A 26,532-nucleotide genomic window follows, 5' to 3' on the forward strand; every position below is an offset into this window, starting at 1 on the left:
CCGCGGCTGAGGCTGGAGATGAATAGTGAAATGATGTGTTGGCAGATGTTCCAGAGCTGTTCAGGATAGTCAAATCTAAACCTGTCTGTGAAGAGCTGCAGAAGGGCCTCATGGTATCAAGACAATGAGTGATAAACAGGCAGATAAAATAACTCCACTCATCTAGATGCAATGAAGCTCTCCAGAGGAGCTGCTGTGTTTGGGTTGTGATTATGGATGCCAAGAAGGGACCAGTCCCTTTCCAGTGGTGCCCAGTGATAGGACAAGGGGTAATGGATACAACCTGGAGCTCAGGAAGTTCCACTTCAACATGAGGGAAAACTTCTTTACTGTAAGGGTGACAGAAGCTGCCTGGAGATGTGGAATCTCCTCCTCTCGAGACTTTCAAGGCTTATCTGGATGTGTTCTTGTGTGGCCTGCCCTAGGTCATCCTGCTTTGGCAGGAAGGTTTGACTCTGAACTCCAGAGGTCCTTTCCAACACTTACCAGTCTATGATCCTCTGATTCTATGGACAGGACTCTGAAACCAGCCACCTTGTGCTTGCAGGAGCTTAGAAATAAACAAAACTGTTAAAAAAAAGGATGAACAAAGCAGAAAACAGATTAAGCTGTAGGACAGAGGTCTGCCTGCCTGGTAGTGCTCTGTCTGGAACGCCACTTGCAGCTCTGGGCAGCCCAGGTGGCAAAGCCAGGGAGAAAGCAGTCAGGGACACGTCAAGTGGGAGCTGACTTCTGTGTGAGGAGAGACCAAAGGGCTGGAGCTACACCACTGGTGAAGGACATGAGCAGTATGTGGCAGAGGTATGGAAACAGGGACAGATGACCCTGACAGGAGAGACAGGACGTGAAGTCAAACAGAAAGAGAAGATAAGAAGCTCTGGGATTTCATGGTCTTGTAGTGGACTTTGGACATGATGGAAGAGGGGGATTTTAGAGAAGAGGTCTGCAGCCTTCCCTCAGCACAGCTAGAGACTGGGCAGATGGACACAGGTTCAAGTTGTATTGGACCTTTCTCAGAGCTGTACCCATCAGTTTTCTCTGAAGGTTGCAGGATGGGCTGATGGTAACAGAGAAACCACCAGACAGTCCCAAAAGGGACTGTGGGAGGTGAGAGAAAACCCTTCTCCCTTTCAGAAAAGTGTGAGAGGAAACATTTTACATCCTAAGCTAAGCTGTGGGGACAGCTCAGAGTCAGAAACTTAGACTGAAACCTCCCCTTTGGAAAACTCAGGGATTAATTGCAATTGGGAATGGGATTGGAAAGGCCCTTTGACAAGAAGTTTGTGAAAGCAAAGAGCTCAGTGACGGGCTCCACAGGTCTGGTTTTGCTTTGGACCTTCCCAAAGGAAGAGGCAGGGAGCAGAATGAAAATCCTACAGACACATTAGAGGTTTGTTTACACTTCAAAGCTCTGCTGGATAATGCAGGGTGTGAGCAGAAAGCACTGCTCCTATTTAAAACGATTCCAAAATAGGAGTGCCCTGTTCTGCATCAGCATAAATCCAAGTTTCAAGTGGATTAGGATGAAGGAGAGTGAGGTGCTTTTGTGCTACAATACAGGTTTCCCTACCTGGAGTTGCTTGGGATAATGATCCTGAAATAACTCCATCAGCAGACCTCCTCTGGTGTGTGGATTCAGAGCGGAGCAAACCCCACTGGGACACCTGCTGAAAGGAGCTGTGTGCACACTGTAAGACTGGGTCATGAAAAAAACCCGTCACTTCATGAGGCAGCCACCTCATGGAAAGCTGCCTGGGTGAGGGCACCCTTGGAATATCAAGGAATTCTTAGACACAGCAGAGATGAGCAACACAAAGAATCAGGAGATGCTGACAGTAATTACACACCAGGTCCATGGGAGGCAAAACCTCCTCCCTCCTCATTTCCCTCTTGGGGTAACTGCAAGGCTTTGGTATGTTTGATGAGGAACAGCCAGGCTGGTGCCTGAAAGGCCAGGATGCCACCAATTACCTTCTAATTGGGAGGAAGCTTGATGATTCGAATTCACTTGTTGATTCCCGTTTAACAAGGAGTCCCAGGGAAAAGACCAGAGGTGATGGGGACAAGTTACTGCTGGGCAGATTCCCACTGGAGTCCAGAAGAACATTTTTCCCCCTGAGAAGTTAGAGACTGGCATCATCTCCCAAAGGAAGCAGTGGATTCCCCTACACTGGGTAGTTTTAAGACTCAGCTTGCCAGGGCTCTGGGCCAGCTCATTTCAGCTCCACTATCACCTAGAAAGGTGATCCTAGGGGTCCCTTCCAACCTGGAATGCTGGGATTCCACCACAGGACATGTGGTGTAGGATCAGCTTAGACTGGATCTTAGGAAGAAGTTCTTCAGTACAAGGGTGGTGAGACTCTGGAATAGGCTGCCCAGGGAGGTTGTGGATGTCTCCTTCCTGGGAGTGTTCAACACCAGGCTGGATGAGACCTTGAGCAGCTGAGTCTAGTTGAGAGATGTCCCTGACCATGGTGGGGAGGTTGGAGGAGATGAGCTCTGAGGTGCCTTCCAACCTGAGCCATTCTAGGATTCTGTGACCATTCTAAAAGCATTGAGGCTTCCCCAGCTTTTGGACCTCTCATTTCTGCAGGTCCAGAGAGATCCCAGAGCAGAACACAGCTCTCAGAGGTTGTTCCAGGCCAGCTCTTGTTTGCAGTGAGTCAGTACCAGGGCTCCCCTCCCTGCTTGCTGTCAAACAAGGCCACCCCTGATGTGTTCTGTGCTTTCCCATCTTAACAGAGGGGGGGGAAAAGGAAAAAGATATTTGACAATTTGACACAACTGAGGGCTCAGCCCTGCTATAAATTCCCACACTGATTACAAACATCACTGGGGGAAAATCCATGGGATTGTGTCAAGGACTAAAAATAGATCCAGGCTCATGGTTTTTATGCCTGTTATAGAACATGCTGAAATTTCAGTCCTAAAGGGGAACTGGGGAAAACAGAACAAAACATAAGGGTAAGGAAAAAGAGAGAAAGATCTTTCCTGAATTAATGTTGAATGAAGAGCAAGTCCAGGGAAACCACACAACAATCCCTGACAAGTGAAAAAGAACCAGAACATGAACAAAAACTCCTCCACTCCTCCTTCCCCAGGAGTCAGCTATCCCAAGGGCAGACTGAGGTTACCACTGAGCTGTGACTCCAAACTGTATCATCAGCAGAGGTTGTGCTGGCATTCTGCAGGGCTTTGGGTAGACTCAATAATTACCTTTAAGCAGACTACCTCAAAAGCACCCAGAGTAATAATAGCTCTCTGCACTAAACCAACACAAGAAGCAGACTTTGCTGACCTGTAGTTACTGCATTCTTTCATGTATGAGAGAGTCCATTATATCCCAAACTTTACATGCAGAATATCCCAGGAGCCACCATCAGGGAGCAAAGGATGGGCTTCCTGCAAGTGCAACCGGATCAAAACATCAACCTTCCCTCCCATCCCAAACATTTTCAAACCAGGCAGCAAAACAAATCTGAGTTGCAAAGCTTGCTTTGGAGATGATTGATTTAGCAGCCCAGAGAGAGGCAGTGGCAGGGCAGCACAACTCCAGCCTTAATTATCCTAACAGACTTGGGGAGAAACAGGCTAAGCCCAGTCATTACACAGAGTCTGAACACGCTGAGCCAGAAGGTAGCATTTTGGTCTTCCTGCCTGACCTCCTTTATATTGCAAAGAATCCTCACTGTGGCCACCTGAGCAACGTTGCATTTCCAACAGGATACCATAAATAGCAATAATTCTTCCAGACATTGACTAGACAGCCAGGCTTTGACCCTGTCATCACACTGCTGAAGCATCTCAGTAACCTTTCTCAGGCAGGCAGGCAGCAAAAATGATGGCAGTGTTGTTCTGCATGGCTCCTTTGGGTGGTTTTGTCCTGACACCTTCAGATGCTTCTCATTTGATTCCTTTGAGCAGAGAAAAGGCTAAAATGAGCCCCTGAAAATCACTAGTGTTCCCCATAGGGATAGATGCATTTTAGTAGCAAAGGTTAGAGCCAAAGAAGAGTTGTTAAATGGAGACAACTCAGCTTTTTGGGGGGAGGGGGGGAGGGGAGGGGGTGTGAAATGAATTCAGAGAAAGATCAAGCTGTGACTCCAAGTCAAGGAGCTCTGCAAGTCAAGATGTGTCTGGATCCTCCAGGCTTCTCACCTGTTGATGGGTCTGCTCATGCAGAAGTGCCTTGAGTTCCCCTTGCAACTGGCCAGAGAACTCTCAGGAGGGAGCATTTTTTGTGGTGTGATTGAATGATCTGCAGTCAAAAAAAAAAAGCCCCAACAGTCCACCCATCCTCCTCTGCCCACATCCCAAATGCCCTCTGTTCTGTGTGGTTTTAGTTATTAACTCACAGGACAGGTAAATTCCAGCTAATTTCTGCAGTGGCATCTGGGGTTTACTTTGTCCTCAAGTCCACGTTGCAAGAACTAAACCACACTCTTCCAACTGGACACTCATCATCTTCCATAGCCAACCTTCTGCTCTGATACAGACCTGAGGAAGGAGGATCCATGGAGTCCTTTACTGGGTAAGCTTCAGAACATCAGTGCCTGGAAACCTGCCTGCTTTTGTTCTGGAGCTCAGAGTTTCATCACACCTTGGAGACTTTGATAGCTACAGGGAATTTGCTACAGAGATTTTATCACCCACGGACATTTCTTTCCTCAACACTCAGAAAATACTTCCAAAAGAGCAGCATTTCCTATGGAACCAACCCAAAGCCATCAGCACATCTCACCCTTGGTTTCTGAGGGTTACATTTACATTCCAGTAGTACTTTGTTGTGCCATCAGACATCAAATCCTTGTATCAAGCCCTGTGCAAAGAAGTCTTACCCCCAAACTCCTCTGGTTTGGGAGCAGATGAGATTACAAAGGCTACCTGCACCTAGCAGAAAACAGCTACAGAGTTAAAGTGATTTGTGGAGTTTGGGGGGAAAAAAGCTGGGATGCAAACCCAGACAGTTCAAGTCCTAACTACCAAAACCCACTCCCAAATCAGTTTCAACAGCCTGTTTCAGACCAAGACACAGTCTATAACATTATTATTTCCAATGATTAGAAGCTATCTCCTCTCAGAGTCCCTGCTCCACTTTGCTGTCAGTTGGGCTTGTTGCATAAGCAAAGGCAGAGAAGCATCCAAAGCAGGGAGGCAACACACCAAGTGTTTGTGCTGCAGGTGCTACAGGCACTGCTGAGGAGGAGACAAGTGGAAAGGCCAGTTTTCTCAGCTTGGACAATGAAACCAGCCCTTCTTACACCCTCTTTGTAATGTGCTGCTGTTTTGACTCTTAAATGGACCCTGGCACCACAGGGAATTGCTTTAGCCTCAGCCTCCCACTCCTGACCCATTTTCATTTCATTTCCTCTCGCCCAACCTCATCATATGTCAGGAGCATATTATAGCTTTTGGAGTTTCCTGCTAATTTGGTCATCACAAGGAGGCTGCAGAGGAACAGTAATTACCCTGCTAAATCAGCCTGGTCTTTTAGAACAGATAACTCTGACTCTGCCCCAGCTGGGATCTCTTTGTGAGGAAGATGGGGTTTGAAGAGTTGGAAGTTTGGGGTTCCTTCCATCCTGGGTTTGAAAGGTTAGAAACTTAGGGTCCCTTCCAGCCTGGGTTTGAAAGGTTGGAAGCTTGGGGTCCCTTCCAGCCTGGGTTTGAAAAGATGGAAGCTTGGGGTCCCTTCTAGCCTGGGTTTGAAAGGTTGGAAGCTTGAGGTCCCTTCTAGCCTGGGTTTGAAAGGTTGGAAGCTTGGGGTCCCTTCTAGCCTGGGTTTGAAAAGTTGGAAGCTTGGGGACCCTTCCAGCCTGGGTTTGAAAAGTTGGAAGCTTGGGGACCCTTCCAGCCTGGGTTTGAAAAGTTGGAAGCTTGGGATCCCTTCCAGCCTGGCACTCTGTGATTCTGGTATGGTTCTCTGGAGCTAAAAAGGAAGTGAGGATGTCCACAGCTCTGTGTGAGATGAGGAGTCCATCACCCCATTGCACAGGAAAGCCACAGATGGTTTGAGGCAAAATGGGAAGCACTTGGCTGTCCCCAGGAAAACAAGGCAGGACCTGATGATCCTAAGGATCACTTCCAACCTGGCATCCCATGAAAAAGAGATGGGAAAGCTATGAGCCCTGTGGAGTGTCTTTCATCATCTCTGGAAGACAGACACTTTAGAGAATCTACTGTAGGTCTTAGCTGGTAAAGCTTCTGACACAAATGAAGGAAAAAAATACTAAGAATAAAGGAACCTTCTTGTTTCAGAAGTATCCTTTAAAGCCTTTCAATCTGCTGAGCTAAGCAGCAGTTCAGCTGAATGCTGGGAGGGAAAACAGCTCTGTTCAGATCAGGGCAAGAAAATGCCTCTGTAAATGCCATGTGTTAATGAGCAGCCTTTTTTTTTCTCCTTCCCCCCCCCAACTTTTGAACATAAAGAACCTTTTGGTTTAGTCCTCCCCAAATTTTGGAGCCAAGGTGGAAACCCAAACCAAAACTGTATGGCTTTCCAGCTCCTGAAAACATCAGCAGAGGTTAACCTCAAATCTTTACCCAGCTTATGTCAACATCTGAAGATGAAGGGAAGCTGACCTCTGGCAGTGTTCACTCATCCAGCCTTCCCCATGCTCCATCAGGGCACAGGCACTAAACACCAGGGTGAAAGCAAACAGACAAACCCTGCCACATCAGCTGGACCAGAGCAGAGCCCCATGTGGGAGGACTGGGACAGGTTTCTCCTTGTACTTCAAGACAGATGAAGTTAGAATAGAACAAACCAGGTTGGAAGAGACCTTCGAGATCGTTGTGTCCAACCCATCATCCAACTCCATCTAATCAACTAGGACCCAGTTTGAATTGTTTACTGCTTAAAAAGTGCCCAACTCAGAGCAAGGGGATTTTAAGGATGCTCATTAAAAATGAAAAGAGAAACAGGTTTGGATCAGGTCACTTTAGATGAAAGACATTCTTTACAGTGAGGATGGGGAGACACTGGAATAGGCTGCCCAGGGAGGTCCTGGATGCCCCCTTCCCTCCCTGGAGGTGTTCAAGGCCAGGTTGGGCAAAGCCTTGAGCAATCTGGGCTGGTGGAAGGTGTCCTTGCCCATGGCAGGGGGGGTTGGAATTAGCAAAACCTTCAAGTCCCTTCCAACCCAACCCATTGTATGAATAAAACAAGAAATAAGTAAACCCTGGAGATCCTTTCAGATCCTGTACTTGGCCTTGCCCAGGAGCAGAAGTTTCAATGATTCAAGAAATTGCTGTGCAAAAAAAAAAGCAGCAGCAAACCACAAAAGGCTCTGACAGCTTAGGAAATTTCTGCCTAACTCCCAGATGTCAGAGTCTGGCTACATTCTTTATACTTTGACTCCCACATACTCCAACTGTGGATATTTGAATCACACAGACAAGTGGATTTCCTGCTGAACCCAGGGCCACAAGGATGCATTCAGCCACAACCTCAACACATGTCATGGGTAGGAGTAAATGAATCTGTTGGAATGCTCCAAACCAGCCAGACTTCAGCTGAAGAGAAAGAAAATTGGGGCTATTTTGCTGTGAAATCCCAGAAAATCCTTTGCAAGTAGAGTCTCCTGGTGCTGTGGCTTTTCCTCTCCAGCAAACAGTTGATGCTAAAGCACTGTGAGCATCCTCAGTTCGAGCACAGAGGAGATGGCAAGAGGAGTAGACCTTCAAAATGGAAGAGGTGCTTTAACTGTACCGCTCAGCTTGCTGGTGCTTGGACCAGCTCACAGAGGATGGGTTCCAGTTTCTCTCTCTGATCATTTTGGCAAGCCATGAGTTCTCAGCCTTCACTTGGGAAGCCACAGATAAATATCTGCTTTGTGATACTTATGAAAAGTAAAACATGCATCATCCAAGGGAACAACCAACCTTGGACATCCTGGCTGCCCCTGCTGGACAAGGCATTAGCCTGTCCTCCACAAGGCCAAGTTTGTGATCATCAGATCTGCACTGAGATGAAGAGGCCCAGCAAATCTGAGAGGAGGTGTGCATGCAGGATCAGTGCCCTCTGCTGAAGGGAAGAGGCTGCTGGGAGGCACAGGTTCTTCTCCAGAGTCACAAGAGCTCTGGTCATGGGCTAGTGGCATCTGTGGCAGCATTTAGCGAGAGGAGATGAAGGACCACAGGCATTTTGGTGGTACTGGAGGTTGTGGAGTCTCCTTATCTGGAAAGATTCCAACCCCACCCCAGCCACTATGATCCTGGGCAGGCTGCTGTGGGTGCCTTGCTTTAACAGGAGGGTTGGGCTGGTTGATCTCCAGAGGTCCCTTCCAAGCCCCACCTAGCTGGGGTTCTGTGATTATGCCAGCTGAGAACTGATGTCCTCCTCTGTGGCAACACTTCCTGCATGTATGAAGGTCTACCACCAAATGCAGACTTTTTCCCCCCCCCATGAAAAGTGCAAGTAACCCCAAGAAGATGATCTAGGAGTGCTGCACCTACACTCACATACTTCTTTCAGCAAAGTACTCCCAACACAACATGGCCTAAGGCACAGAGGCTCCATTCCCTTGTAAACTGATCTCAGAGCAACCTCCAAGCTCTTGAAGAGATGAGCTGGTGCAACGATCTGTTACACACACAGCTCTCAGGAAGAGACCATCTTTAAACAGGAAACCTGAAGAGAAAAAGTGCCTTGTTAACTCTTTAGGCCCTGAGGCTTTGGGAGTCAAACATATGGTCAGAATTAGCAGCCAAAGCAAAGCAGAGCAGCTCACTGGGGCTACAAAGCCCTCAGAATAGTTACCTTGGGTTACAACATCCAAGCTCTTCACATGAAGAAAGACAAAAAACTCTGTGGAAAGTAGGAGTCTGATCAATTCTTGCAGAGATTTCTTATGAAAGAGCAGCCTGTCATGATAGCTACAAAATGCTTTTTCAAGTGGAAAGGTCAATTCCTTGCAAAAGGGATTCCTGGATTCTAGGCAAAACACTTTCCAAAAGCTTTAGGGCTAAACTTGAAGAAGGCAAGAAATGTTTCAGCTCCTTCAGTAATGTAAAACAGTTTTCAAACAGATTCCATCTCTCAGGCAAAAAAATATGGAAGCTGAGTGTTTCTGAATTTCAAGATCAGCACAGTACTTTCAAAGCAACCCAAAGTTATCCACTGCCAGCATCACACCTTCCTTACAGAATCTCTGGGGTTGGAAAAGACCTCTGAGAGCATCAAGTCCAGCCTATGACCTAACACCATGACATCAGCTGAACCATGCCACCAAGTGCCACATCCAATCTGTTCTTAAAGACCTCCAGTGATGGCAACTCCACCTCCTCCCTGGGCAGCCCATTCCAGTGCCTTAAAACAGTGTAAGCTCCTGGAAGGCCCTCAGAAGGATCTGCTTCAGAGCCTGCAGTCCAACCTCCCTGTGGGCCAATTCTTTTGTTCTGCTGGTTTGAAATAAATAAAGGTCTGTATTTATTCATTCCTAGAAGGTTGCTGCTCTGTTGGCTTCTGATGCAACCCCTTGGATCTTTCACTCAACGGGGGATTCAGATCCTGGGCCCTGCCCTCAGGCAAAACATATGTTCCTCTCCAACCTGACTCCAGCAAGGGTGTTTGCAAGGGAATAATTGTTTTATGTTTATTAATCACCTGCATGCAAATAGGTGCCAATAAAAACTCCAGGCAGCTTCTCTCTGCCAGCCTCACATCATCTAATAGCACCACACCCCAGCTCTGGTGTCTGAGCTAACGAATACCTCCAGTGGAGAGACGCTGCTGTGTTGATATGCAGTGACAAAACCAGCACATCAGCTCAGCCACTCTGCAGTGATGGCTCTGGAAGAGACAAGAAACCTGCAAAAACAGTCAGCAGCAGTGGGAAAATAAATTAAGAGATGCTGCATATTAAGCTAAACAAATACATTAATGCAAGATGAAGGGGTGAGATTTCCAGCTCAGAGCTGGAGCACTCAAAGCTACACTCGTGTTAAATGTGACCTGCCAAGAGGAAAAACAACACATCAGGCTGGGGGCTTCAAGAGCTGGAAAAAGGATTTTAAGAGACAAAGTAAATTTTAGCCAAGTGCAGGAGCCACTGCAGCCATGGCTGCAGCACAGGCAGCTGATAATTAAAGTCACTCTGGAAAGGATTAAACTACAAAGCCTGGTGGGACCAGGGCTAAGAATTAAAGAGGTAAATGGTAAGACACTGGAACACGTTGCCCAGGGAGGCTGTGGATGTGCCCTCCCTGGAGGTGTTCAAGGCCAGGTTGGATGAGGTCTTGAGCAACCTGGGCTAATGGGATATGTCCCTGTCTGTGGCAGAGGGGATTGGAACTGAAGGATCTTTAAGGTCCCTTCCAACCCAAACCTTCTAAGAATCCATCCATGAGTTGAGGCACTGGAGCTGCAAATTTCTTCTCAGTTTCTAACCTAGCTCTCACTGCCCAGTACAATGGAAACACTTGGTCTTTAAGATGGAGAACTGGACACAGTATTTAAGGTGGGGAGGGGGAAGGTGTCTCAAAAGATGACTTTATAAAACACTTACCTGTGAACCCACTGTGCCAGCAGGATTTCTCCTCCCAGCAGACCCCTGGCCAGGTGAGTGAAGCGACACCAGCATTTTAAAACCTACTTGATAAAACAAATATATCTTTTCTTTCATCTTTCACTTGGATTAGATTGAAACAAAAGTCTAACCAAAGCAAACTGAAGCTTTGAAAACCTGGCTTGTTATTTGTTGTAGGAAGCAAACAGCTCTGGAAAAAAAAACAAAAAGAGTCAAGTAGGTGCTGAATGTTTAGCATGAAACACTTGCCTGGTGTTTGTTGAGATTTAAGTGAGTGGAGGAGAGCATGCTCATGTAGAAAACACAGCCCCAGCTTTCCCCACACAAGAATACTTGGAGGGAAGCAAAACTCTAAGAGGAAAGCAAGCTAAATAACCTGAATGTACCCCTCCAGGAATCCAAGTTTCACTGAGAGACTCGGGAAGGATGAGTGGAATCCAAAAGACAAAGCTTGCTGTATAAATTTCAATCTTTATTTCAGCTCCCAGCACAGCACACGACCTGTGTGCTTCCACTGAATAGAAAAAAAAACACCCCATAACACCCCCAAAAAACACCACCAAACAAAAGTGAACAAAAGGAGAAGAGTGCTAAAGAAAAGCTCTCAGGGGTTAGGTCGTTGCTTTGGCAAGAGGTACGTTTGCCACTTCATGGATGCCGTCCTTGTCGATGAACCGGGCGTTGAAAGAAGTCAGGTTGAGGATGAAGCGTTTCTGAAGCTGTTCAACAAAAGACAGACAGACAAAAGAGGTTAGAGTCATTCACAGCACAAACAGGAGCATGATTCAAGGGTTGTGCTGCTGTACATCAGCCCTTTCCAGCCTGGTTCTAGGACATCGAGACACTTGAAGGTCAACAGGCTGGGGAAGGGCAGAGAAGGGCAACGAGGCTGGGGAGAGGCCTTGAGCACAGCCCTGTGAGGAGAGGCTGAGGGAGCTGGGGTTGCTTAGCCTGGAGAAGAGGAGGCTCAGGGGTGACCTCATTGCCCTCTACAACTACCTGAAGGGAGGCTGTAGCCAGGAAGGGGTTGGTCTCTTCTCCCAGGCAACCAGCACCAGAACAAGAGGACACAGTCTCAAGCTGTGCCAGGGGAGGTTTAGACTCAAGGTGAGGAGAAAGTTCTTCACTGAGTGAGTCGTTCGACATTGGGATGTGCTGCCCAGGGAGGTGGTGGAGTCATCATCCCTGGAGGAGTTCAAGAGGAGATTGGACATAGCACTTGGTGCCACGGTCTAGTCATGAGGTCTGTGGAGATAGGTTGGACTCAATGATCCTCGAGGTGTCTTCCAACCTTAGTTATACTGTGATAGTGTGACCCTGAAATCTTAGCAGCCAGAGTGGACTTTTCACTGCTGAGGAATCCGTGAGTGTGAGTTTGTTCCCTGCTTGTTGGACAAGCCAAACACCTGAGCCTGTGAACAAGGGAGATGCTGCAGCAGGATGATTGGAGTGAGCTACAACTTGGGGCACAAGATGTCAAATAGGTACAGAACAGAACCTCTTTAGTCTTCCTGATGTTTCTTAGGAAGAAGTTCTTCCCCATGAGAGTGGTGAGACACTGGAACAGGTTGCCCAGGGAGGTGGTAGATGCCTCATGCCTAGAGGTTAAGGCCAGGCTGGACATGGCTCTGGGCAACCTGATCTAGTGTGAGAGGTCCCTGTCCATGGCAGGGGGGTTGGAATTAGATGATCCTTGAGATCCTTCCCAACCCTAATAATTCTATGATTCTATGATTCCCAGGTACATTCAATCCAGTCTCTTAAAGACAAGGATATTTCCCTGGGATAAAAGCCTTGGAGTCTGAGAGGTTCTGTTTACACTAAAGCTGATCATGCACTTTAAGGTCAAATCTTTACCTCAGCTATCACTTCAGAGGCTGGAAGCAGGCTTAGAAGCACAGACTAGTGGAATGGAACACAAGCAACAGGAGGATGCTTGCATCATGTTCAGAAGAAACATGAAAGCAGAAAGTCAGAGACTGTCTGTATCAATATTATGCTAAGCATGGAAGAAGTAAAGCAAAGCAATTAAGCTTCAAGTTTATGTTCTGGAGGACATGAACCATGCTAAGGCAACACAAGTGCCCACAAATCCTTTCCCTCAGTAGCTGGCCCACATCTGGCTGATGTGCATTTATTAGCCCTTCTGGCAAAGGAAGCCAAGAGAGGCGACAAAAGGAAGAGGAAAAACATCAGCCAATGAATGCAAACAACTCTTCCTTTCTCAGGATCTTAAGGGCCTCAACCTTGGCAACCCACCTCCTCTAGACATTTCTTTAGCAGCTCCATGGCTTCCTCACGTGTGATACCTGAAAGAGAGAACATCCACAGATTGCTTTCATTAGAGGCCATCTCTCTCAGCAGAAACTTTTATTAAATTTAAACAACTTTTCAGCTGAGCACCAAAACCTCCTTCCCAGCTCCCAAGCAAACACTTTCCAGATGTCCTGAGGACGCCCTGCACCGAAGCACTCACGCTGCAACAAGCCATTGAGAATCGATTTGTTCCAGGGAACGGGAAGCATGACGGAATTCTGCCTCCCATGGCCAGGGCCTGGGCTTTGGACAACTCCAGCCCTCTCTCCCTCTCCTCCAGTTTATTACAGCTTTAAATCAGCTCCATCTGGCCGCAGCCGGCTGCAAGTCAGTGACAGGAGGTGGAGATGGGTTTTAGCACTGCGTTCCCTGCTGGGTATTAGCTTTAATAATGGGGGAGGCACGTGTGTGATGGCCCTGCTCCGCTCGCATCAGGATCCAATCCGGCGCTCCACAGGGCTGGCAGCCGTGGCAATGCTCTGCAGCTGGCTGCTTTGCTCTTTTCATGAGGCATGGTGTAAAGAGAGGGACTCTTTTACAAAGCCATGCAGTGACAGGATGAGGAGTAACAGCTCTGAACTGGAAGCAGCTCAATATAGAGGAGGCATTAGGAAGAAACTCTTCCCCATGAGGGTGCTGGAGCAGGCTGCCCAGAGAAGATGTGGAGTCTCCTTCTCAGCAGAGATGCCAAACTCCCCTGGCCACTGTGATCCTGGGCAAGCTGCTGTGGGTGCCCCTGCTTTAGCAGTGGGGTTGGACTAGGTGCCCAGAGGTCCCTTCCAACCCTACCACACTGGGATTCTGTGTAACAATACTCCAAGCTCTTTACATTTCCTCATCTGCAGAGCAGGGCTGGGGCCATGTTTATTCCTTGGCAGCACAGAGCTGAATTATGACTCTAAATTTAAAGCTTTAGACAGGCACAGACAGGTACAAGAATTATGATCAACTGCTCCCACATGCATTAAAAACAAAAGCTGCAAAGCAAACCAGCTCATCCTCACCACCACCTACTTCAGAACACTGGAGGGAATCTTGCTAGGAACAGCTTCTCACTTGTATGTCTTACCTATCACACAAGATATGGAGCAATAGGATCTGGGGCTGCCCTCTGAAGATTGATACTCTGGGCAAGTGCATGTGTCATGGCCAGCAGAGCAGCAAGGAGAAGATTAAGTTATCAAAATGCTATTTATTAAGAACAGACTAGTGGCAGCTAATGGGCCAGGAAAGGCTAGGGCACGTTGTAGAATAAATTGAAACTTCCTTCACTTCCAGTCTGTTACGCTTCACACAGGAAAACACTTCAAGGAGTTGACTAGTTTCACATTACCATGTCAGCAAAGCCAGCAGGCAGTCTTTATAGCTACAGTGATTCTAATAAAGACTCCAATTCCAGTCTATAGCATCACAGCATTCATGCTGGACCATCTGACTCAGCAGATGTCAGTCTGAGTTTGTAGATTCTTAGAAGGTTTGGGTTGGAAAGCCATAGGCAGGGCCAGCTGCTCAAGGCCTCACCCAACCTGGCCCTGAACACCTCCAGAGAGGGGGCATCCTCACCTCCCTGGGCAACCTGTTCCAGTGTCTCACCACCCTCACTATAAAGAGCTTCTCCCCAATCTCCAGTCTAAATCTCCCCTCCTCAAGCTTCAATCCATTCCCTCTCATCACTACAAGCCCTTGTCAAAAGTCCCTCCCCAGCTTTCTTGTAGCCCCCTTCAGGTACTGGAGGGCTGCTTTAAGGTCTCCCCAGAGCTTTCTCTTTTCCAGGCTGAAGAGCCCCGACTCTCACAGCCTGTCCCCATAGGGGAGGTGCTCCAGCCCTCTGACCATCTTCATGAGCTTTAATGAATTAATTGGCAACTGGAGAATTTTGTTCCCCAGAGTCTCAACTTACCTGGCTTGTAGTAGCGGTCAAGGATGCTGAGGGTAAGGAAGGAACCATAGCCATGTGCTGCAAAGGGGACCTTAGCCAGAGAGGCCAGGTAATCCATGTAGTACAGGGCAGGGCCCTCGTGGTCATCATAGCCAGCCAGGAGGAGGTTGACATGGTAAGGAGTCTGCAAGCAGAAATGGGTTCTTTATTTACAGCAGCCACATCCAAATCATAGAATGGTTTGGCTTGGAAGAGACCTTAAAGAACATCCAGTTTCAACCCCTCTGCCATGGGCAGGGACACCTAACAGCCCAAGTTGCTCAAGGCCTCATCCAACCTGTCCTTCAACACCTCCAGGGCATCCCCAGCTTCAAGTGTGATCAAGTGCCACCTCCACCAATGGAACCACTCACTCCAGCAGATCTTGGATGCAGTGGAAGTCTGTAGGGTCCTTAATCAGATCCAGTTTGCCAAGCCCTGTTGAAGTCCATTCCTACCCCAGACCAACATGGCAGCACTTCCAGTGGTTTAAATGAGCTCTGAATGAAAAATCTTTTCCTCTGAGGAACTACAGATGTGACAGTAAAGGTAAAACAGCCCCAGCCTGGCTGTGATCTCCATGGCAGTGCAGCCAGTGGTACAGAGCACATCTGGCCTGCATCCAAAGCCAGGCTGGAATCTACCTAGCAACCAAGGGAATAAAGCCCCAAGAGGGAGAGCACAGAATCACAGAAACCTGCAAACACTTTCAGCAATCCCATGCAGCTACAGAACAGCAGCATAGTTGGTTTCACAGCTCCTGGCCATAAACCACTACTACAACTACACCAGTAGTGTCTGCAGGAGACCACGGGGCTCAAGCTAAGAAACCATCAGGACTCTGGGTACCACAGAAGGTGTAAGCAAATAAAGCCATCAAACTCTGATCCTCCTGAAAGCTTGGGCATTCTTCAAAGCTTTCACAGCACATTGAAAGCTAAGAGAAAAAATTTAATTATGTTTTCACACCAGGGCCTTTCATCTGAGCATAAAACCTGTTGATTTTTCCTGTCAGCATGTGAGCACAACGTGAACGCTTTGCAGTCCACAAGAAGGCCTCTGTTAATTCAGCCTGCTCTTTTCTCAGTCACACTCCTAACCACAGACCATTTTAGCACATTTGGGAGCCTACACACAGCACAGTTAGTGTTACACTGCCTTGTTAACTGGCACCTAAGGATTTTACTGCTTGCACCAAGTTTAATCTGCAGTATTAGGGCTGACTGGGGCAAGCGAGTGAAGAGGATTCATGGATGAATAGAATGGCTTGGGTTGGAAGGGACCTTGAAGATCATCCAGCTCCAACCCCCTGCCATGGGCAGGGACACCTTCCATCAGCCCAGGTTGCTCAAGGGCTCATCCAGCCTGGCCTTGAGCACCTCCAGGGAGGGAGCAACCACAACGTCCCTGGGCAACCTCTTCCAGTGTCTCTGCAAAGAATCTCTTCCAGATGAGGGGAAGCAGGGTCACACTGGATGTTAGGAAGAAGGATGATGGTCTCTTCTCCCAGGCAGCCAGTACCAGAACAAGAGGACACAGTCTCAGGCTGCACCAGGGGAGGTTCAGGTTGGATGTTAGGAAGAAGTTCTATACAGAGAGAGTGATTGCCCATTGGAATGGGCTGCCCGGGGAGGTGGTGGAGTCGCCGTCATTGGAGGTGTTCAGGTGGAGACTTGATGGGGTGCTTGGTGCCATGGGTTAGCTGTTTGGGTGGGTTGGGTTGGTTGATGGGTTGGACACGATCTTGAAGGTCTCTTCCAACCTGGTTTGGTTTATTCTAAATAAAGTTCCTCAGTAGGAGGGTGGTGAGATTCTGGAATAGGCTGCAGATGCCTCCTCCATGGAGGTGTTCAAGGCCAGGTTGGAGAGGGCCCTGAGCAATCAAGTCTAGATCAGAGGCAGGGAGGTTGGAGCAGAACTCTGAAGGCCCTTCCAACCTAAGCCATTCTATGATTCTGTTTTTAAATGCAGGCTCAGAAACAAAACACCCAAAACATTGGAATTAGGTATTTTTCCAAGCCCTCTTTTCTATACCTCCAGTAGTTGCAGGTTCACATAGTCTGATTAATTTAATAAGAAACATTAAGAGGAGAGCTCTTAAAATGCTGGGGAAAAAAAACAACCAGTCTAGAGCCACAAAATAAGAATGAGAAAGATGCAGCTAACAATGGACTAGAACAAGCAGACACAGTTTCACCCTAAGGCCAAAACATTAACTTTATCATAAGAAAGAGTTCATTTTGATACTCAGAAGAGTGAATTTGCTCTCCAAAAAAACCACCAACATCACAAGATATTACATTTTTACTTTCACCACACAGTGAGAGAGAAGAAAGGAGGCTACAGTTCTGTATCAAACATATCACTGTAGATGCTGTGATTTAATCTTCAAAGCAATCAGGAATCTCTGGAAACAACTCACCATGCAGCTGCCTTCCTTTTAATTACTCTGGATTTCATCATTTATTTGTTCTGAAACATCACACAAGTTGATACTTAAGAGCCATGACACAAGATCACTCAAAACTGTTTGTGTGACTGAGTTACCCAACACAGGCACATGGGAGAGAGTCAACCATAAATAAATGGTGGGCTACAGACCTGAACAAAGCTGAGCTCTTCTTCAGCTGCAAGGTCTCCTGCTAGTGATTCATGGATGGGAAGGGATTGTGAAGATCATCCAGTTCCAGCCCCACTGCTATGGGCAGGGACATATTCCACTAGCCCAGGGTGCTCAAGGCCTCATCCAACCTGGCCTTGAACACCCCCAAGTAGGGGGAATCCACAATCTCCCTGGGCAACCTCTTCCAGTGTCTCACCACCCTCACTATAAAGAATTTCTTCCCAGCCTCCAGTCTAAATCTTCTCTCCTCAAGCTTCAATCCATTCCCTCTCATCTTATCACTACAAGCCCTTATCAAAAGTTCCTCCAGCCCCCTTCAGGTACTGGAAAGGTGCTCTAAGGGCTCCCCAGAGCCTTCCCTTCTCCAGGCTGAACAGCTCCAACGCTGCCTGTCCCTACAAGAGAGGTGCTCCAACCCTCTGATCATCTTTGTGGCCTCCTCTGGACCCACTCTAGCAGCTGGATGTCCTTCACTGTGCTTAGTATCAGACATGAGCAAATGCACCCAGTCACTGCTTCCACAACTCCAAATGCAACTTGCAGCCAGCACCTCTCAGCAGGAGAAACATCTCTGTGCTGGGACTGATATTCCCTGCACATCCCAATCCTTTTCTCCACTCCAAAGACAGCCTTGGCTTTTGTGACCAAATCCATGCCCAAAGTTCTGATCCCTCAGAAGAGTGGTGTGATGAAAGGGCTACCAAGAGACTGACACCCCAGGAGAGAGGAGGTTTATTTTCCACTCCCCAAACTTACCTCCCCATTAGAGGCACGAGGCACGATTTCTCCTCCCAAGTAGCTTTGCACTTGATGCTGTTTGATTTAAAATCACCACAGCAATTAAGAGATGTGTGAAATTCTTCAGGATTTACAGCTGTGAAAAGAACATGAAAGCTCCAAGAGGAGAGGTGGGGTGGTGACAAGCAGCGGCGTGACATCTGGAGGAAGCCAAAGTCACAGCAAGGGGGAAAGGTGGGCACCAGGGAGCACCCTGCCAAGCATGGACAAGGAGAGAGGAACTGACAGTCCTCCTCTGGACTCGGGCCAGGCCCTGTCACCTACAATTAAGCAGAGAATCACAACAAGAAACTGAACCTCACCCTGTCTGGATGGGCAGGGGATGGTTGCTCCTATCCCCCAGCACCACACAAACTCAGCTGTTAAGTGTCCTAAACCCAGCAGGTCAGTGAGATGCTGGAGTAGGTACCAGTGGAAGAGGAACTAGAGAGTGCCAGCTGGCTCCAAAGCAGGCTCTGGGTTGGCCTCAATTGAATCATGTAAGTGGAAATTTTAACACCAGAGAATAATAGAATGGTTTGGGTTGGAAAAGACCTTACAGAGCAAATCAAAGGTTCTTTTCAGAGTCTACCCTGGAGCACAAACCCTAAGCTTTAAAGAGAAATGGGATGAAAAACCACAAGTTGACTATTAAGTAAAAAGCACAGAGAGCTGATGGCCTGAAGTTCCAAGCCCAGTGCTGTTAGGCTTGATATGATCCACCAAAAGAACAGCCCCAAGGCACAGCCTCACAAGAACCATTCCCATGGTGTCAGGAACCTGGATTGCACAAGCCAGGAGGTTCCTACATGAAATTAAGCTAGACAAGAGGGAGAAAGCCAGCTGGTGGTTACCAGTGCAGAATAAGCTCCATACAGCAGGGCAGTAGTGAGTAGGTCAAGGTTCTCCTCCCACTCTACTCTGCCCTGCTGAGGCCACATCTGGAATATTGTGTCCAGTTCTGGGCCCCTCAGTTCAAGAAGGACCTCAGAGAATTGCTTTGAGTTCAGCATGAAGCCACAAAGATGCTGAAGGCAGTGGAACATCTCCCTGCTGAGGACAGGCTGAGGGAGGTGGGGCTCTAACTTGGAGCAGGGGAGGTCTGATCTCATTCATGTTGATAAAGATGTTCAAGGCAGTGCCAGGAGGACAGAGCCAGGGTGTGCTCAGGGATGTCCAATGACAGGACAAGGGGCAGTGGGGGCAAGCTGGAGCAGAGGAGGTTCCATGGGAACAGAAGGGAAAACTTTTTCGCTGTGAGGATGACAGAGCCCTGACACAGGCTGCCCAGAGTGGTTGTGGAGAGATTCAAAACCCACCTGGATGCATTCCTGTGTGACCTGCTCTGGCAAGAAAGTTTGACTGGATAATCTTTTGAGATCCCTCCCAACCCCTAGCACTTTGTGATTCTGCCCTGCTTCTGTTTGCCACTCCCTTTCCTGCCTCCCAAGACAGAGACCCTTCACAGAGCAGCAACACAGCAGCAAACTCCTCTTCCCTCAAACTTCTTACTTCTCCACTACTTTCTTGCTCCTACCAGGAAGCAGGGGCATGGCTTTTTTTACCTTTTCATTTTGTATTTCTACCATCCACCTAATTAAATTAGTAGCCTGCAGGAATCCTAGATGCAATTGAAATGCTCCAGAGCGCTGGTGCTAATCCTTCTGCTAGCCCACAGATTGCGAGGAAAACCTAACAAAATCCAGGGAGGAAGGAGGGGGGAAACAATTCTGATGGCAAGGTTTGTGCCATCAAATTCTAAACCCCACAAACAAATCATGAAGTGCTAGGGTTTAAAAAGGAAGAGCTCTCCCCACAGTAGAGAGCTCAGTGCAGTGTGACAGCCGTGTCAGAGTGCGCCAGGTGCCCCAGGGCACTGCCATCTGCATCAGCACAACATTTTGTCTCCGGTAAATAAACACATCTGCCTCTGCCAGTGCCCTCCCCACTGTGCTGCCCATCTGGAGCAGGTGAGCTGGAAGACAGGCACACGTGGGCTCAGGGAAGGAGGGGAGGCACAGGGAGAATCAGGCCTCAAGGGACATGGTACAGAGGAAGGCAACAGTGCCACATCAGCGCCACGTCCTGCTGGGCGAGCTTACCACAGCGCCTGTGGAATTGCTCCTGTTGGAGGCACTTTAAATCACATGGAAAAGACAAGGGGTGGTAGGGACAAGTTATTGCTGAGGGGATTCTCAATGGAGTCCAGAAGAAAAGGTTTCCCATGAGAACAGTCAGATTGGAATCACCTGCCAAGGGAAGCAGTGGATTCCCCTATGCTGAGCAGATTTAAGACTCAGCTTGACAGCCTGCTGGGCCAGCTCATTTCAACTCCATCACCTAGAAAGGTTGAATCAGACGATCCTTGGGGCCCCTTTCAACCTGTTTTAAGTGAGCAGGGCAGTGTCAGCCTCACCTATACCATCTGTGTAGGTCACATGCCCCTGACAATTCACCAGCACCAGGCAGCCAAGAGCCATCTGGGCCAGGCAGGAAGCAGCATTTCTTTCACACAGACCTCAAAAGAACTGCAGAGAGCTCCACAAACCACACCCAGACCTTCCAGTTCCACCTGAACAAAAGCTAAAGCAAGCAGCATCACTGCTAACAATCAACCAAACTTCACCCAGAGAGTTGGCTGAACCAATTTTCACAGATTCATAGAAAGGTTTAGGTTGGAAAGGACCTTAAAGGTGACCTAGTGGGGTGGTGAGAGAAAGTTCAGCTCTCCAACCCCCACACAAAGAAACCACAGCTAACTCAGTGGGAGAAGCAAAATGGATAAGAGCTCTGTTTACAAGCAGGATGAGATGCAGTGAATACATAAATACAACATACAGTATTTACAATGTACACAGAAATATACAGCAAAGAACTTAACACTGCAAATCTTTCCCTTCTCCAGCCAACCAGGAGAGTCCCCCCCATTGTATCCCTTTCTTTCCTCCTACCTCCCTTTTTCCCCAAAAAGGGTTAGAGAGAGAAAAAGTAATTATTAAGGAGGAGATTCTGTTAGCTCAAAGCATAGGCAAGAATCAGTTTCTTATCTGGGTAGTTGAAGGTCAGCACCCACCAGCAAAGACAGAATACAGCTGCTGCTCAGGGAGACTGGAACAGACAGAACTGGCTGAGATTGAAACTGAACTAAAGCTAAGATTTCAAGTTGCATTATACCAACCTGCCACTGAAATTCGTTTAGGCTTATCTTTGTTTTCATTTCACACCAAAACATTCAGCCAGAGTGTTCCAGTAACTGTCCCTTTCTTACAGGCACAGCCTGAAACGGTCACACCTCCTTCCAAGCCCCTGCCATGGGCAGGGACACCTTCCACCACACCACATTGAGCAAGGCCTCACCCAGCCTGGCCTTCAGCACTTGCAGAGAGGGGGCATCCACAACCTCCCTGGGCAAGCTGTTCCAGTGTCTCACCACCCTCACTGTAAAGAATTGAAACGAGAAGAGCTGAGTTTTATGTACAAAACTGAGCTAGGATCCTCCACTGACTAATTTCAGTAGCTTGGAAACTTGCTGCCTTCAGCTGTTACCCATGTCAGAAATGAGAACAATGATCTCAGGCTGTCCCTGTAGAAGAGTTCTTGAGGAACCTCACTCAACAACACAGCTCTGATATCAGTACTGGCATTTATTTGCCCCTGTGAAACACCATTTCAGGCCTGTGCAATCCAGATGGCATAAATGTTGTTCTATGTCCTACCCCTGATGGAGTTCAGCTTCATTCTCTACATATTCACAGATTGCATCAGAGTGGAAGGGATCCTCAAAGACCATCTTGTCCAAGCCCCCTGCAGTAAGCAGGGACATCTCAAACCATAGCAGGCTGCCCAGGGCCATATCAAGTTTGACCTTGAATGTCTCCAGGGATGTGGCCTCAACCACATCTGAGCAATCTGTTCCAGTATTTCACAACTCTCATGGTGCAGCACTCCCTCCTACAACCATTCTAAATCCCTCCTGCTCTGGTTTCAAACTACTGCACCTTGTCCTATCACCACAAGCCCTTCAAAACAAACCCTCCCTAGCCTTCCTGTAGGTGCCTTTCAGATGTAGTTGTAAGGTAGAATAAACTTTATTAGAATTAGAATAAACCAAACCAGGTTGGAAGAGACCTTCAAGATCGTGTCCAACCCATCAACCAATCCAACCCACCCCAACAGCTAACCCATGGCACCAAGCACCCCAGCAAGTCTCCTCCTGAACACCTTCAATGACAGCGACTCCACCACCTCCCCAGGCAGCCCATTCCAATGGGCAATCACTCTCTCTGTATAGAACTTCTTCCTAACATCCAACCTGAACCTCCCCTGGCGCAGCCTGAGACTGTGTCCTCTTGTTCTGCTGCTGGCTGCCTGGGAGAAGAGACCAACCTCTGCCTGTCTACAACCTCCCTTCAGGCAGTTGTAGAGAGTGATAAGGTCACCCCTGAGTCTCCTCTTCTCCAGGCTGAGCAACCCCAGCTCCCTCAGCCTCTCCTCACAGGGCTTGTGTTCCAAACCCCTCACCAACTTTGTTGCTCTTCTCTGGACTCGTTCCAGCAAGTCAACCTCCTTCCTAAACTGCGGGGCCCAGAACTGGACACAGTACTCGAGGTGTGGCCTAACCAGTGCAGTGTACAGGGGCAGAATGACCTCCCTGCTCCTGCTGGCCACACTCTTCCTGATGCAGGCCAGGATGCCATTGGCCCTCTTGGCTGCCTGGGCACACTGCAGGCTCATGTTCAGCCTACCATCAACCAGCACCCCCAGGTCCCTCTCTGCCTGGCTGCTCTCCAGCCACTCTGACCCCAGCCTGTAGCACTGCATGGGGTTGCTGTGGCCAATGTGCAGAACCTGGCACTTGGATGTGTTAAATCTCATGCCCTTGGACTCTGCCCATCTGTCCAGCCTGTCGAGGTCCCTCTGCAGAGCCTCCCTACCCTCCAGCAGATCAACTCCTGCCCCCAGCTTGGTGTCGTCAGCAAATTTACTGATGATGGACTCAATGCCCTCATCCAGATCATCAATAAAGATGTTAAAGGTCACACCCTATTCCTTGTATTTTTCACAGCATGTTGAGAAGACCACTGAAATGCTTCCTCACCTCATCCTGGATGTCTCCAGGGCCAATGAACCTGGAGAGATCCGACATGAGGAAGCATTTCAGCATTTGGGTCAGTTCATTGGCCCCACCACCACATCTACCAGAAAAAAACACCCTGAGAAAAAAATCAGTAACTGCAGTTTAATAACTTGAAAACACAGCTCCAGCTGGGGGGGGTGGGGTGTGGGTATTTAGTGAGAGGCTCATGCTGCTGTTTACAAAAGGGACTTGTTTTGCTAAGCACATCAAACAGCTCTGCTCCACTAAATCATTTCCCAAGAAGATTACACGGCTTCAGCACATTTGCATGAAAACTGCCAACTTTATCTCGATGTCAGAGGCTTAACTCACTCTGCTGTCTGCAGTGTTTATGACTAAATGTTTACAGGGCCCAAGGCTGCAATTTTAAGCCTAGAGAGCTCTATCAGTTATTGATAAGTGATCAGTGTAAAACGAGCAAATCCAGTTGCATTTTAAGGAACAACAATCCTCTCTAAGTGAATTCCTCACTCAGGACAGAAGCTGCCATCCCTTTTCAGACTGAAGGACTTAAAAATGGATATTTTTGCCTGCAGGTCATTGCCAAAATCCTCCACCCATTACTCACTCGACTCCGGAGATAGTCAGCCAGGTTCCGCCGCGTGAAGTTTGCAGCTGCAATGGGAGACAGCTCATAACCTGGGGGAAGAAATGCACTGGGTAACAAATCCATAGCCATGCTTCCCTTCCTGCCTTTCCATCCCTAGCTTGAAACAGGACAAACCATTCTGCCATTTGCAGCCCTTTCCAGTTTATTCTGAAAGCTGCAAGGATAAAAAGGGCTCTCAAAGTCCAGGGGGCTCCGTTCCCTACGGACCATGGAAAGAGCCTCGAAGAAGTCAAATGCTGTGAGCTTGCAGCCTGAATTTTTCAGTGTAGAGGGAAAGCTGCCAACAGTTGGCATGCAACAAGATGCATTAGGAGAAATGGTTCACCACTGAACCTCTTATTGTGCCATTTCTATTGCAAATGGGTTAGCTGGGCTCTGGATAAACCTCTTGGTTTATATGATACTTGGACTTGATGAGCTCAAAGGTCTTTTGCAACCTGGTTAATTCTATTCTAAAGTTATAATCCCACCTCCCTTTCTTCCATCCTGCCTTTACTGCCACTTCTGCTTAAAGCCAGAGCAGCTCTGAGAGCAGCACATTGCCCCAGCATTCACCTCTAAACTCCACCTTTCTCCTGAAGCCACAGCACTAGCTGTTCTCCTTCACTCACCATTCCTCATTTTGTAGAGCTGGACGTTTTTCTGGATGTATTCTGCAAACTGTACAGTGTCTCCAGCCTCCCCAACACACAGGAGTAAGATCTTTTCACTCATCTTAAACATTTTGTCATGGTCTAGGCAAAGAACAAAAAAAAACCCCAACATTAAGAGTGGTGGTCATGAGAAAGAAGGAATTATTTTGCCAGTATCATAACACATCAGGACTTTTCAGAAGGATGAAGCTTGGGGAATCACATTATGACCTTCTCACAGCTTCTTACAGCTGGTGGCACTCAACTTGTTAAACACATAACCCAGAGAAACAGAGTGGAAGAGCTACAAAGTGTTTCCCTCAGGAAGGGAGATGGTCCTGCACTCCTCCTCCTCCAGCGGGGTGGGGAGAATTTCGTTTAGTACCTGCTGCTAGACAGGTGTGAAGCATCACACCCCTCCAACGTGAGTGCAAGAGCACCCAACAGCTACACAGTTCACTGCTCAGCCCTTGCAATCCAATCACAAATCAAAGCCACCCTCACTGAACGCCAATGTTGTAAAAATTGCTTAAAATTTGGGAAGGTTTTTTGTCACCGCAGCCCCAGGCCTCCCAACCCTTCCTCCTCACAGAGATGCTCCAGGGAAGAACTCCTAAACTGACACAGCAGCATTTACCCTCCCCCCGCCCCGCTGCTCCGCAGCCTTTCCTCAGGCTCAGCACACCCAAACCATACCCAAGGAGCCCCTCCCCGGTGTGGCTTGCTCCTCACTGCACCCCAAGGCCATCCCGCCGGGCCCGTCCCGGGGATAGCAGTGCTACCGTCCCCCCCCCCCCCCCGCCCCATTCAGCCCCAGGGGGAGCAGCTGCGGGGCTGCCCGGGCAGCGCAGGCCTCGCCTCTCACCGTGCTTCATCTGGACAATGCTGGAGGCCGCCACGGTGTCGGCGGCCACCAGGACGAAGTCGGGGCCGCGGATGCCGATGAGGTACTCCATGGCGGTCAGCGCTGCGAGCCTCGGGCCGCGCCGTGACACAGCGAAGCGACACAGCGAAGCGACCCCGCCGGCCGCGCAGGCGCCGCGCACGCGGCTGACGTCACCGCTCGCGAGAGGCGTCACGTGGGGCGCGGCGAGCGCCCGCGGCTGCGATGGCGACCCGGGGCGGTGGGGGGGGGGCGGAGGGGCTGCGATCCGCTCCTTTTATACCCCCACCGACCACTCACGGGCCCTAACCAACCTGGGGGCGGCAGCCGGCAGGGGGGCGGCGGTGGTGGGAGGTGTCGGTTGGCTTCTCGGCATGCCGTGGGGCTGGGCTGCCGGGCTGGGTCGGTCCGGAGTGGAGCCGGAGGGGCCGTGGTGCTCCCCGAGGGCAGGCACCCAGCCGCAGCTGTTTTACCCTAATGGAAGGCTTTTATTTACCCTAACCGGAGGCTATCAGCGGAAATGTGGAAAGCAATACGAGGCGGGATGGAAGTGTGGTTTGCTGCATTGCGTTTTCTCCGTTTCTGTTTATTCGGGACGAAGTCTGTCTAGTAAAGATAAACTTGAAAAGATTTCTTTATTGTCGCTGCTCTACTTGCAGTCCCAGTGTTTGGAGCATGGTCTCTCTGTGCCAGGATACAGGTAAGAGTCACTGTACAGGTTTGGATTTGGATCAGGTGTGTGTCCAGGCAAGTATCTTCCTCCCTAGATCAATCACACTCAGCTTCAGGTTCTTCATGCACTCTGGGTTTGGTGGCAGGTTCGGGCAAACAGCTTTCCTGCCTGCAGATGTCCTGGGTTTTTTGTTTGGGACAAAAGCCCTGTGAATCTGCTGCCATTCCCAGCCAAACCACACAGTGTTTGCTGTTTAAAAGCACAACTCCAAGGCGGTCTGCGTGAAGTGATGAAAATCAGCCACAGAGTACAGCAGGGCTGGCCTGGCTGCCTCAGCTCTGGCTGCTTGCATGGAGGTCCCAGAAGGAAGAAAAATACTGCAAACCCTCCTTGTATGGCTGCTGTTCCTTGGGCACAGATTCTTTTGGAAATAA

The 26,532-nt window shown here is 48.8% G+C and overlaps 1 protein-coding gene across 1 annotated transcript; it reads right to left on the reverse strand.

The window, feature by feature from the left end:
- Window positions 1–10,980: 10,980 nt before the first annotated feature.
- On the reverse strand, window positions 10,981–25,567 carry PSMB2 (proteasome 20S subunit beta 2). Its single transcript, XM_068159331.1, has 6 exons — window positions 25,408–25,567; window positions 24,522–24,644; window positions 23,869–23,939; window positions 14,746–14,908; window positions 12,789–12,838; window positions 10,981–11,248 (listed from the first exon to the last, which is right to left on the reverse strand). Exons 1-6 carry the CDS (start codon window positions 25,496–25,498, stop codon window positions 11,141–11,143), a joined length of 606 nt encoding a protein of 201 aa, XP_068015432.1. The 5' UTR covers window positions 25,499–25,567; the 3' UTR covers window positions 10,981–11,140.
- Between the last annotated feature and the right edge of the window lie 965 nt (window positions 25,568–26,532).

Source organism: Melanerpes formicivorus, unplaced genomic scaffold (assembly GCF_026170545.1).
Source record: "Melanerpes formicivorus ecotype bairdi unplaced genomic scaffold, bMelFor1.0.p_v2 SCAF_45, whole genome shotgun sequence".
NCBI lineage: Eukaryota > Metazoa > Chordata > Aves > Piciformes > Picidae > Melanerpes > Melanerpes formicivorus.